Genomic DNA, 14627 nt, shown 5'->3' on the forward strand with positions numbered 1-14627 from the left:
CTCCGTCACATGTTTGTGACAGCATGACAGTCTATCTCACCTGGACCAGAATCAAAAGGGTCATGGACTATGGACTAATAAACTGTTAGCACAAACAAACAAACAAACAAACACACTCTTCTAAAAGCCTATTCCCTTAAATACATGATTAGTCATAGCTCTAAGAAACTAACATAAAGACTATTAACTGTTTTATTTTGAAGTGTCTCAAACTAGGTTTTCAGGGTTCTCTGGTTTAGTGTCGGCAGTTGTCCAGAGCTGGAGCAGTGCTCTAGGAGGATGAAATAAGGTTGTTGACTTGCAGTGCTGAAATGTACCGAGGGCCTCACGCAACTAGTCAAGCTCTCTGTGGCTAAGCGTAACTCCCAAGCGTGGATGAAGAGGTACTTACTGTGCTGCCCCTTCCCTGAGGAGATTGTCATTATTAAGCAGAAGCCGGACATCTGAGGAGGAAAGCATTGGAATACTAAGTACAGAACAAATCCAAAATTTTATCCCATTTCTAGAATACACTTTTAGAATTCAGGGCTTGCAAGATGAGTCTTAAAGCATATTCCATGTGTGGAAATTCTAAACATGCTAATGAGTAATGACACTAATGTTCATAGGTTCCTACAGAACTATGTTGTTATCATAATCCAACAAAAATTCTCAAAAAATTTAATTATCTCTTGTTCCTGTTCTCCTTCATTCCTCCTTGACAGGATCTCAAATTCCCTTATGTAGCAGCTACAGATGATCACCATGCCCCGTTTATGCTGTGCTAGGGGCTGAACCTAGGATTTTGTACATGCTAAGTAAGCCCTCTACCAACTGAGCCATGTTAGGAAAGTTTTGTTAATTTGTTTTAGACAGGGTATCCTGCAGACTAAGCTGACCTCAAACTTACTACGTAGCTAAATAAAGCTAACACTATGAACTAACTTCCTTCCATCTGCCCTTCTTTCTTTCCGGGTTTCTCTTTTGGCTGTCCTGGAACTCACACTGTGGGCCAGGCTGGTCTTAAGGTCCGCCTGCCTTTGCCTCCCTAGAGCTGGAATTATAGGTGTGAGACACTACTGCCAAGCAAGACTTTAAGCTCTTGGTCATCCTGCCTCCACCTCTCAAGTGCTGCGGTTAAAGTGTATACCACCATATCTGGCACAGATAAACACCTGAAAATAAAGACCTCTCTTTATGTTTTGAGACCAGGCATTACTATGTCATCCAGGTTTCCTCCTGTCTCAGCATCCATCCCAGGTACTGGGATTACAAGTATGTACCACCATACCCACCTAATATTATATTTAATAGATGAAAATCTTGAGAGGATAATAAAGGTGGATCTGTAATTTATTTATAAAAATTTCTGGCCTTTGTGGGTTGTCTTTTTTGTTTGTTTGTTTGTTTTTGTTTTCTTCAAGATAGGAATTCTTTGTGTAGCCCTAGCTGTCCTGGACTCACGTTGTAGACCAGGCTGGGCTCGAACTCAGAGATCCGCCTGCCTCTGCCTCCTGGAGTGCTAAGATTAAAGGAGTGCCACCACCACTCCCCAGCTGGTGTTTGATTTTGAAACAAAGGTTCTTTCTGTACCCTAGGCTAGCCTGAACTAGAGTAATTGTCCTGCTTCAGACTCTTGGGTACTGGGGTTGCAGGTACGGGTCACCATTTCTGGCTGAATCTGATTTTTTTTTTGTTTGTTTGCTTTTTTTGTTCTGTTTTTTTTTTTTTTTTTTTTTTTTTTTAAAGCAGGTTTCTCTCTACAGCCCTGGATGTCCTGGAATTCTGTAGACCAGGCTGGCCTCAAACTCAGAGATCTGCCTAAATTCTGCCTCCCAAGTGCTGGGATCAAAGGTGTATACCATCACCACCCAGCTGAATTTGAAGTTTTAAAAAACTTTAGATACAATTAATTCTGCTACACTAGTCCTGGGAAATGTCCTATAGTATGGAACTTTTTGAGGAAAGGCAGTGAGAATTGAAGCTTTTACCTTTTATGATAAAACTAAAGGCATACTAGGAAACAAAAGGTAAAAAATTTGAGAATATATAGTCATTCTTTTTAAATATGAAGCTATTTTAAATCTCTATTCATTTATGGTTAGTTTTGAGACAGCCTTTAGTCCAGGCTGGACTGGAGTTTGCAGCAATCCCCACTTCAGCCTCCCCAGCACTGGAACTGCAGGTGTGAGCCACACATCAGTAGTACCTTGAGTCTTTCCTTACCTGACAGTGGGGTCCTAACTGATGAACCAGGCAAGGCTAAGTATTTGACTCCAACCTAGAACTGAATCCTAACTTTTATATTCAGTGACTGAGTTGCCTTGAACAAATTATCCAATGTTTCTGAATGCTGACTGTTTTAGCAAAATTGTAACGGGTCATAAGAGTCAGGAAACAGGGAGCACTCACAGCGAGGTGTGCCAGTGCATGCCCGTGCTCCAGTACTCTAGAGTTCAAGGCCAGCCTGGGTCACAAAAGACCAAAATGTAAAAAGAGAAAGGGCTGGTGAGGCAACTCAGCAAGTAAAGGAGCTTGCTGCTAGGCCTGAGGACCTGGATCAGTTCCCAGGACCCAAGTGGTAGAAGAGAGAACCGATTCTCACAAGCTGCCCCTACCCCCAAAAGAAGAAATGGAATAGAATTTTAAAAAGAAAGAAAAAAAAGCGGGTGGGGGGGATAATGATAATGATTAAGAAAGACTTACAACAGCTCAATATTAATCTTTACTTACCATTGAACACTTCATTAAACTCCCCTGGGGGTGCATGAGTGATGAATTTAGCAGCTATGCGTACCTAAAGAAAAATAAAGTTTATAGTAAGTGTGTTGTGAGAAGACACGTAGCTGGGAATAGCCAGGCATCCTCTAATGCTAGCACTAGGAGGCACAAGCAGGAGGACCCTGAGTTTCAGGTCAGCCTGGGCATAGAGCGAGACTGTATCTATGCCCCACTCGGAATAAAAGAAGACAACAAGACAAATGAAAAAATCTTCCTCTTCATTTTTATTTTATGTGTATGGGTGTTTTGCCTGCAGGCTAGAAAGAATGTAACTGGAGAGCTGGCATGTGGGTGCTGCAAATCCAATCCCCGTCTTCTAGAAGAACAGCCAGCGCTCTTGACCACCTAGCCATCTTTCCAGCATCACAGTTTGTTTATTAAAGATTTACTTATCGTTATTTACGTGTGTGCAGCTGTGTGCTGGCACCCACCCAGGAGCTGCAGTTACAGGCAATTGTAAACTGCCCATAACCAGTAACTCATCTTTGCAACTTTGCAAGAGTAGCAAAGACTCTTCACTGCTGATCCCTCCCTCCAGCCTTTTGTTTCTACAAGATCTCATGTAGCTCAAGCTAGCTCAAACTTGCTATGTAACTGCTCTTGCCTACCTTCCCTCTACTAGAATTAGAGGTTTGCATACCCAGTTTATGAGGGGCAGGGAGAGAACTCAGGCCTTTTTGCACACCATGCAAACACTTTACCAACTGAGCTACAATCACTGCCTACAATCTCTCTTAAAATAAAAATTTATTTAAACCTTTACTATTTAGAAGCCTTTCGATATTTTCCCACAAAATACTCCAAAGCTATTTCTATTAATTACAGGTATATTTTAAAATATATGTACTATCAGTCATTTTGAATAAAAAAACTACTTATTTTTAAATATGTGTGTGCACACAAGTTTCTGTGTACCACATGTGTGCAGCAGGCTGAGGAGGCAAGAAGAGGGCAACAGATCTTACAGGTGGTTGTGAGTGGTTGTGTGCTGGGGAAATGAACTAAAGTGGGTCTTCTGCAACAGCAGTAAACACCCTTAACCACTGAGCTATTATCTCTAGCCCCTTGACTTTTTTTTGTTTTAAAAACTGAAAAAATCAGTTTTGGTCAAAATATAAAACAATCGCAAATAAAGCAATCTATAATCTCTCATAAACATGTAAGAAAAAGCAAATATTCCAAACACAGTAAATACCAATATCAAATAGCATTTACCTAAATGCAAGATTTAGTACTAATAGTGTGATTTGCAAAATAAAAGGAGCAAAGTTGCCACGCAGTGGTGGCTTTAATCCTAGAACTCTGGAGGCAGAGGCAAGCGAATCTCTGTGAGTTCACAGAGTGAATTCCAGGACAGCCAAGGCTACACAAAGGAATACTGTGTCAAAAAAAAAAAAAAAAAAAAAAAAGGAACAAAGACGTATGAACATGCCAAATTTTACTGGAAAAAAGATGGTAAAACTCAACACTTAATATCTTAGAAAGCAACAAATTACTAGTTTTGGAAGCATCAGAGTAAGTTTCCTTCAACTAGTAACTGGTTAGAATTCCAAAGCAAGCCACATAATGAGGAGAATTAAGCACTGTCATCGATTTTAAAGGCAGGCAAAGCTGACTCCTATCATTTGTCTGCTCAACTCTTCCTTAGAGGAATAAAGTGCTACTGAGAAACTTTCCTCTATTACACACTGTGGCCTCCCCCTCTGTGCTACCTGCAGTCACTCTCCACCTGTTGGGGTCTACCCTGCATCTCACTCTTTCTTCTATATTGAACCTTTCCTTTTACGTTTTCCGTCCACTAACACGCCCTTCAACTGTGCCCAGTTGGCTGTTCAGATAATTACTTTGACTATCGCAAGTTCTCACTTTGCTGGTTCTTAGTAAATTCCTTTTAAGTACACACAATTGTTGCTATGAGGACATAAGCTATTCTTGTTTGGCGCTCCTTTCAGCTTTCCTGTTTGTTTCACCCACAGCATATCGCTAGTTCTTTAAGGGCAAGGTTAGGCTTGCTGCTTTGATTTTTTCTTTCTTTCTTTTCTCTCTCTAGTCCTGGCTATCCTGGAACGCACTATGTAAATCAGGCTAACCTCAAACTCACAGCCATCCACCTGCCTGCCTCCCACTGCAGGAATTAAAAGTCTGTGCCACCACTCCCTGCAGGAACCTTATCTTTTCAGTAAGCCTAGAGGCAGTAGACTACCTGCAGTGCTGCAGGCCTCCTTGTTGGAGGTAGGGTAGGGTGAAGGAGACGAGGTTGAGATGGGACCTCATGTAGTCTAATCAATCTGGCATCAAACTCATAAGTACGTAGTTGAGACTGGCCTTGAACTCCCGCTTCAGCCACCTGAGTTCTGGGATGTGAGATAGGTGTGAGACACTGACTAGCTCAGTGTTCATCTCAATGCTATACTCTGAGAATAAACGCGGGTTCTGTCTATAGCTTAGTGTAAATGGAAGAAGGCTAGACAGCAATCCCTCAATTAGGATCGCTGAGGCTGTTTGTTCTGGGTCCTTTCTCCCCTACTCCTGGAGTTTCTCTAGATTTTTTTTTTTTTTGTATTTGACAATATCTACATATAGATCCTGACAGTTATAAACTCAAGATGGACATAATGATAATCAGGAGGCCTGTGCTGGCTAGTGTTTGTCAACTTGACATGGGCTACAGGCATCACATAGGAAAGAACCTCAACTGAGAAAATGCTCCCAGAAGACCTGGCTGTATGAAGGCCTGCAGGTCATTTTCTTAATGAATGATTGATGAGGAAGGGCCCTGAGGCCCCCTCCCCAAGGGGCTGGTCCCGTATCTGGGCTGGTGGTCCTGGTTCTATAAAGTGGGAGGAGCAAGCCCGTGAGCAGCACTCTTCCATGGCCTCTGGTTTCTGCACTGCCTTCCTTCCATGATGACCTTTTCTTTCTCAACTTGCTTTTGGTCACGGTGTTTCACTGAGTCATGGCAACAGAAACCCTGACAAAGGGCAATGCCTAACTTCAAAGAAATGTCTCAGGATAGTTCTAGCACACTACAGAATGCCACCCATGAAGATGTTAAACTCAGGTAGAGCAAAGACGATTATCTATCAAGTAAGACAGCTCTTATTTCCAGATTAGCACCTTCATACAATTTTACGTTCTTTTTTTTTTTTTTTTTTTTGGTTTTTCGAGACAGGGTTTCTCTGTGTAGCCTTGGCTGTCCTGGACTCGCTTTGTAGACCAGGCTGGCCTCGAACTCACAGCGATCCGCCTGCCTCTGCCTCCCGAGTGCTGGGATTAAAGGCGTGCACCGTCACAAAGTCGTCAGTGTGTGTGTGTGTGTGTGTGTGTGTGTGTGTGTGTGCGCGCGCACAGGAAAGCATTTGTCATGGAAGGTATGTGGAGGAGGTCACAGGACAACTCTCCTAAGCTGGTTCTTTCCTGACACTTTGTGAGATCCAGGGAAGAACTGAAGTTGTCAGGCCTCTACACAAGTGCTCCCATGCACCAGGTCATCTTACAGGCCTTCAAGCCATTCTTAAGCAGAAAAAACAAAACAAAACAGCAACAACATTCAGACTCTACAAGGTGGAAACTGAGAACCACTCCCTCAAAGTGTCTGCTAACCTCCGTATGTGTGCAACTACTCATACAAATTCACGCTAAACAAGCAAATAAAATGTTTTAAAAATCAAATCACCAATGGGAAAGTTTGAAACAAACAAACAAACAAACAAAAAAGGACAAAACAAGCAAAAAAGTCTAAATGTAACCGTGAATGCAGTGCCTCACTCAATTTTATAATCCCAGCATTTGGGAGGTTGACACAGACGGATCACCTCCAGTTCAAAGACAGTCTGAGTGACATAAAGACATCCAAGCCAGCCAGAGTTACTGTGAAAAACAACAACAACAACAATAAACAGAAAACCCCAACAACAACAAAAGCAAAAGACTAAATGTTGAAATATGATTTTCTAATGTCTATTTTCGTTAGTACGTAAAACAATGGTTGATGGGCATAGAAATATTGAGTACTCATTGATTGTTCATATCAATAAGTTAAGAAATTAGTACATCTTTTTGAACAGTGACATCTGTTTTCTTTCTCTTTCTTTTTTTGTTTTTGGGTTTTTGAGATCGAGTTTCTCTGTGTAGCCTTGGTTGTACTGGAACTCATTCTGTAGACCAGGCTGGCCTCAAACTCGTAAAGATCAATCTATCTTTGCCTCTTGAGTGCTGGTATTGAAGGTGTGTGCCACCACGGTTTCTCTATGTAGTCCTGATTCTAATGGAATTTACAATGTAGACCAGGCTGGATTCAAAACGAGAGAGATATATCTGCCTGTATTTGCCTCCTGAATCCTGGGATTAAAGGTACGGAGCACCATGCCTGGCATGAATCTGTTTTCACTGTTTATTTGTGGCAAATAAGCCTAATGGTCATAGTCACCTTCTGCCAGTGTGTTTCACATGACACCACTAAAATTCAAAACTCCCTTCAGTCAGGCAAAGTGCTTACTTATATCCCAATATTAGTTATGTTTGCACATCATCTAAAACACATCTTCTAGCTGAGTGTGGTGGGTAATCCCAGCACTCAGGAGGCAGAGGCTCGTGATCTCTGCGAGTTAGAGGCCAGCTTGGTTTCTTGAGTTCCAGGACAGGCAGGGCTACACAGAGAAATCCTGTTTAGAAAATGAAACAAAATCAGAAAACCCTGCCCACATCTTCCCTAAGAGGGATACAGTCATGCCATCTCAGACTACCCACATAACAAAGCATTTAAATGTGTACTAGTAAAGGTTCAAGATACTACTATTTCTCAAGTCCACTCAAAAGTGTTAAAAATTATAAAATCTGTTGGAATTGGCACACTTTAAATAACAATGGAAGAACTGACTAAAAAAAATAGTTTATCCATTTAGCACTCTAGGAAGAAAAGTGTCAGAAAACAGACTTACAATGGAGAAATTGCCACTGCATTTGAAGATTTGACACTCATACAGTCATACAGCAAGCATTTGTTAAGTGTACAAGTGGACACAAAGGAAGGCCCCCTCAGCTCTCCCTATGTACACAGGAAGGGGTTGGTCTTCAGAGGCAGGCAGGGACATTCGAGCCAGATTTAGAGATCCAGCAGATGAGAGAGACTATGTTATTTAATACAGTGTGTTCCTTTATATACAAAACAAACTAGCTGTTGTACCCTCCCTCCCTATTCATTACCATCTCATTTGCCTGCTTTTTTCTTCAAGAAACTTGTCATTGCTAATATTGTCCAGTTCTTCTAAAAGAATGTGCAGAGGACAGAGCAGGGGTCGGCAGACAGCTAATGAGGGAGGCAGGGGGCAAGTGCTTCAGGGTTGGCTAGTCTCATGCTTTCTGTCCCACAAAATGAACAAACATGATTGTGACCAAAAACCTTCTTTGTATGCTAAAATTTGTATTTCATGAACTACCTACATCAAGAGACAATATTCTTTTGGTTTTGCTTCTGGTTTTGTAAAAGCAAACAAAAGAGGGAGGATTTATCCCATGGAGTCACAAACCAACCTCTGGCAGGAAATGTAAGAACTTGTTTACTCCCCAGTGTACACCCAAACCTAAGACCCAGTGAGTGCCCTACACCAATGCCAACAAAGGAACAGTATTGCATGTCTACACAACTTTCATTAAAGCCTCTCTTTTGATCTTTATGAAGATAAAGAGCAAAGAGATCATGATCTGAGATTGTGCCTAGTCTAAGGAGTGGAGCTGAACTGAAGTCTAGGCATTTGACTCTAATATGTATCAACAGAAAGCAAAATTCTGGGGTATTTAGTGTGTCATAGATTTGGCTTTGCCTTTTTAGTTTTTTATGTTGTACATGTGCAAGATAAGGGGAATGGGGAGGGAAAGAGGGAAGGAGGGGCAGAGAGAGGGGGGAGAGAGAGGGAGAGAGAGAGGGAGGAGGGAGGAAGGGAGTGAGGGAGGGAATATGAACATGAGAATGATGCTTGGCTAAAATTTGTTTTGGAGGTGTTTTTGTTTTGTTGAGACAGGTTTTGCGCTGTGGCACAGGGTGGCCATAGAATCTTCTAGCCTTAGTATCTAGTCTGGGATTACAGGTGTAGTGTATGATATATCATGTCTGCCCTAAATTTTTTTTTTCAAGAATTGACTCAAAGCTTTGTGAATGCGTGCATGTGCATGTGTGCACACTAGGGCACCCCAGTGGAAGTCAGAGGATCTTAGGAATCGGTTCACTCCTGTTAGCTCCCAAGGTTGAGAGGACCTGAAAGAGGTCAAGGTCAAGTTGCAAAGGAGGCAGAGAGATTTGATAAGGAATTTTTGTGGCTTAATGTGTGTTTTGTATTTTACTTTAGCAAAATTTCAATATTAAGGACACACAAAGACAGCTGATATTGGTAAATTTTTAAAAGTATAATTGCTACTTTAAAACAAAACCATTTGCCTACTTTCCCTACTTAATTGTTATAACAGCTTGGAATTTACATTAAGTTTATTGTCCTATACAGTTTACTGATGATATAGCAGATCAAAAAACAACAAACAAAAACCAGACCAGGGCAGGACTCAAAAGGGAGTTCAGCAAGCATCTGTCTACCTTTGATGTTTAACAAGTGCTCCATTCCGCTGCCTTGCTGCGTACAACATGACCTGCCTTCATCCAGGCTTGCCTTGCTAATCATTTTCCATCTGCTGATACCCAAATCTCTACCCATTGGCTATAAATTCCAGCTGTCCCAACTGTATTAGGAGTAGAGCATAAGCTGTCCTTTATGGCAACAAACTTGCATAGTTTTTTACCAAGCAATTTTTCCTTAAAAGGAGTCATCATTGTATGTTATACCAGCCCAAATCATACTGTCTAATAATGGCATACTTAGGCATAAAGTTTACTATAAGAGGAAAAAAAAAAGCCTGGGCTTGGTGGCATATGCCTTTAATTCTAGCACTGGGGAAACAGACTGGGTGATTTCTGTGAGTTTGAGGCCAGCCTGGTCTGCATAGTGAGCTCCAGGGCAGCCGGGACTACAGAGAGACCCCATCTTAAACAAATGCAACAGCTGTCTATTATAGCTATCGTTCTCAACCATTTTCATTTAATTTCTGTCTCTGAGCACTGAGTTAGAAAGAAATCATCCCCTAATTTTCATCCTGGGATCTAAATCATGCAGAATTTTGCTAAGATTTCTGAGCCTGTATCCTAAATGTTCATTTAGGCATTTAAAGTGAATGCTATGCCTTAAGCCATCCACTTAAAAACAAAGATTTATTAATTTATTATGTATACAGTGTTCTGCCTGCATGTGTGCCTGCCCGCCCAGAAAAGGGTACCAGATCTCATTATAGACGGTTGTGAGCCACCATGTATTGGTGGGAATTGAACTCAGGTCCTTTGAAGATCAGCCACTGCTCTTAATCTCTGAGCCATCTCTCCAGCTCTCGATCCACTTTTTAAGTAAATAAAATTTAAAGTATTAGGTCGACCTCAGTGGAGATTAAGAAAAGTCAAGTCTTACCATAAATGCAACATGTATGTACAGAGGGATGGGAAGGACACTAGTGGGTTACTTAGTAGATCTACCTGAATATTTAAAGAACTGAGACAGAACAGAAAGACAAAACAACAGCAACAAACAAAACTGTAGGGACATGTTGGTAAATCTTCATAAGACATTTTAACTATTACTTTTTTTTTTTTGATCACATAGATCGATAACTTCCCTGGTTCCAGTTTCAGATTCAAAAAGTTTAAACTGTTGTGGGGCCAGGTTTAATCCTAGCCACTTAGGAGACAGGCAGAAAGACCAAAAATTTAAAGAAAGGAGAAACCAACAGTCTGCAAATTGCCTCCTCTGATTTATCATAGTAATAAACTCTGACTCCCCTCCCCCCAAGTAAAAAACCAAACAGACAACAGAAACCACCACCAAAAAACCAAACCAAACAAAAACAAACAACAGCAGCAAACCCAACCCCCCCTGAAAGCCGGGGATATATAGCTCAGTGGTGGAGTGCTTACCACACAGACATACAAACAATAAAAGGCCCCCAAAGAAAACAATGGTGAAGGGAATATGGACAGTTTAAGTGAAAAGCAGAGGCAGGGTATGGTAGTGAATGCTTATACTCCCAAGCACTTGGGAGGTGGAAACATGTAGTGGTTTGAATAAAAATGGCTCCCATATGGGGCTGGAGAGATGGTTGAGAGCACTGCCTGCTTTTCCAGAGGTCCTGAGTTCAATTCCTAGAAACTACATTGTGGCTCACAACCATCTATAATGAAATTGGATGCCCTCTTCTGGTGGGCAGGCAGGCAGGCAGCAGAGCACTGTATACATAATAAGTAAATAAATCTTAAAAAAAAAAAAAAAGGGCATCCCATAGGCTCATAGGGAGTGGCACTATCAGAGGAGGCCTTGTTGGAGTAGGTGTGTCACTGAGGAGGTGGTTTTGAGGTCTTAGAAGTATCACTGTCACTTCCAACTGCCTTTGGATCAAGAGGTAGAACTCTCAGCTCCCTCTTCAGCACCATGTCTACCTGTGTGCCACCACACTTCCTGATGTGATGATAATGGACTAAACTTCAGAACTGTAGGCCAGCCCCAATTAAATGTTTTCCTGTATAACAGCTGCTGTGGTCATGGTGTCTCTTCACAGCAATAGAAGACAAGATGAGGCAGGAGGATCATACTATCTATACTTTGAGTTCCAAGCCAGCCTGGCTACATGAGACCTCATCTCCAAAAAACAAAAGCAAAAGGGTTTCTTGGGCTGGAGATACAGTCGGGTGGTAGGCTGCTTCCTTAGCATTCACAGAGCCCAGTGTTCAATCCCCAGTACTGAAAAGGGCATTCTGTGTTCTTCTGCAAGTAAGGGAATAATGGAGGGATGAACAGAAAGGCCAAGTACAGAGAATGCTCTAATGAAGATGAGGCAGTCAAGCAGAAGGAATAATTCTGTAACCTGGACCTTCACTTGGTTTGAGCCATATTAGTATGTATGTTTTTTTGAAACAGGATCTCACTATATTTATATAGCCCTTGCTGGCCTGGAAAGTGCTATGCAAACTGGTCTGGCCTTGTTTTACAAAGATTACAAAGTGCTGGGATTAAAGGCATTCATCACTGCTAGGCGTGGCCATGCACGTTTTTAATCCTAGCACTTGGAGACAGAGGCAGGTGGATTCCCGAGTTCGAGGCCAGCCTGTCTTACAGAGTAAGTTCCAAGACAGTCAGGACTATAAGAGATACTCTATCTTGAAAAAATGAAAAAACAAAACAAAACAAACAAAACCAAAGGCACAGCTTTTTTATCAATGCACTTAGCAGCCTAAAACTCTTAACCTGAAAGTGCTAGGCACACACATCCCTCCTCTAACAGCCCACCTAACAACTTTTTGGCCAACTAGGACTCCCACTCACTCCAAGTAAGTTTCTCTCCCCTTGGCAAATGATCAAAAACTCCCCTTTTAGGTAGAGATAGAAGCTGATCTGACTTAACTAGCTTTGGGGGTGTTTCCAATAAGGTAAACTGTAACCTCCAAGTGAACTCTCAGGGGAAATCTCCTATTTACCATCTTATGGCTAAGAATAATTGGGCATAAATATGAATAAAATATAAAATATAATGAAATGGGACAGGCCAGTGTACAGACTTACATAATCCAATCCTGTCAATCAAAACAAGGACTCATCCATTTGGCTCCACCTCTTAGTACCCAAACTCCTGCCAACTTTAGATACCATAAAAGTAGCCCCACGCAGTAGTAATGGGGGCTCTAGAGTATTCTCATTCATGTGGCCAGAGGCAGAGTGACTGTGTTTCTTTCTGATCTGTTTGATGATTTCATTTCTGAATTAAGTTTTTTTCCATTGCAACTCTTCATGTGTTTATTTTAATTCCTTGAATAGGATGCCAAACCCCAGGTCTAGACCCTGACCACATGCGGCAAGAAAGAGAAAAGGAATAGTAGTGCATGGGTGTTGGAATCTAGTTTAAAAAATACCAAATTAAAAAAAAAAAGACACTCAAATAGTCTGCCTTCACTATTAATACCCAAACACCCAGTCTTTTGTTTTCACTATTATGGCTAATTTTCTCTATCTAGGGTTTTTAATTTCATGACCTATATATAAGAACTTTACTTATTTTTGGCAAGGAGATGTAAGAAATTTGTACACTGGACAAAGTAAAGTGCTAAGAGTGCCTGATTTTGTTTTTTGGTTTTTTGGTTTTTTAAGTTATGCTCTAAAGCAGAGAACTCATACCAAACAAAGGAAATACAAATACATAGTCACAGTGGCATACACAAGGTGATGCAGCTTTATGAACTCTATCAGAAGATGCTTCCAGGCCATGCTGAATGTCCCCAACAGTGGCATGGCAGAGCAGCAGAAACGGTAGCAAGTGCTCAGACATAACAACACACAAAAAGGTATTGAAACTATCAGAAATACCTGGGGGAAAGTACTTCCTAGGAGCTGAGTGAGAAATATAGGAATTAAGGAAGCGGAAATCTTTTTCACACAGTTAACATTGTAACTACACTGTGTTCTTGGTGCTGGGCTAAGCAGTAGATAAAAGGAACTAACTGCTTGTTATCACAGCGAACACAGGAATGCAGACAATCTAAGAACCTCTGGACTTTTTTTTTTTTTTTTTTTTGGTTTTTCGAGACAGGGTTTCTCTGTGTTGCCTTGGCTGTCCTGGACTCGCTTTGTAGACCAGGCTGGCCTCGAACTCACAGCGATCCGCCTGCCTCTGCCTCCCGAGTGCTGGGATTAAAGGCATGCGCCACCACGCCCGGCGAACCTCTGGACATTTTAATGTTTCAATTACTAAAAGAGAGATTTCTTTAGTAGACTGAGAAAGCCTAATAAACCTGTTGGAGTAGCCTTCTCCGTCTCATTTCAGAAGGACACTGCGCCCACCACAGACTCCTCACACTCGGATCCATTCTTTCCCACTACACCACAGTACCTCATTCATAACTTCTTAAGTGCTCACCTCCATCTGGTTTATCTTTCTTCTTCTTCTTTTCCTTTTTTTTTTTTTTTTTTTTTTTTTTTTCTCGAGACAGGGCTTCTCTGTGTAGGCCTAGCTGTCCTGGAACTCTCCGTAGACCAGGGTGGCCCTTGAACTCACATAGATCTGCCTACCTTTGCCTCCCTAGTGCTAGGACTAAAGGTGTGCATCAGCATCGCTCTGCACTGGTTTTTCACTCACAGCTCATGGGAAATTGTGTAGTACAAACAGAATGGCTGAGAGGCAGACAAACCTGGGGTCTACATTTTATGCCTAATTATACTACCCAGTTTAACACACCAAGGCTGGTTCTAATAAAACAGTTCACCATTCTAGAAGAAATCATAATAAACCTATAATCATGTGAATTATAGCTGCTTAGGTTTTGTGTTCTGGTTCAGGATTTTGTACCAAATAATAAGACTACTACTATCAGGGGAGCTAACTAGAGCATGAAAGTGAAAGTGATAAAAAGAATGTTAACTGAAGACTGTAGGAAGTCTTGGCAAATAAGACTGAGAGCTTATTTCATCCTACAAGGATTTAGCTTGATCTAGTAAAGTATATAATTGAGGCTAGGCAGCTTAAAAGTAGATTTTCATAATCTAACAAAGCTCTTAAATCCTAGCTTCTATTTACAAGATGTAAAAACCGTTGCTATTATTAAAGTAGGGAGGGGATGTGCATATGTGGATGTTAGGGCATACCTCTGTAACTCTTCTCTCCCTTCACCTTTACATGCATCCCAGAGAGTGAACTGAGCCATCTCTCCTGGCCTTATTTATAGTTTTTACATCACTACTACAGTTTGATAAACCTGCTTCTAGAAGGAGGAGGAGGAGGAAAAAAAATCA

General features: G+C 41.4%; 1 protein-coding gene across 1 annotated transcript in view; it reads right to left on the minus strand.

Annotated features, from left to right (window-relative positions):
- CAPZA1 (capping actin protein of muscle Z-line subunit alpha 1) overlaps positions 1 to 14627 on the minus strand; it is a 41041-nt gene that overhangs the window by 21660 nt on the left and 4754 nt on the right. The window contains exons 2-3 of the mRNA XM_084755388.1: positions 2713 to 2776; positions 392 to 443 (exon numbers count right to left, since the gene is read on the minus strand). Of these exons, the coding sequence (XP_084611514.1) occupies positions 392 to 443; positions 2713 to 2776 (116 nt within the window). The remainder of the gene's footprint in view (positions 1 to 391; positions 444 to 2712; positions 2777 to 14627) is intronic.

Source organism: Acomys minous, assembly GCF_964271855.1.
Source record: "Acomys minous genome assembly, chromosome: 14".
Classification (NCBI taxonomy): Eukaryota; Metazoa; Chordata; class Mammalia; order Rodentia; family Muridae; genus Acomys; species Acomys minous.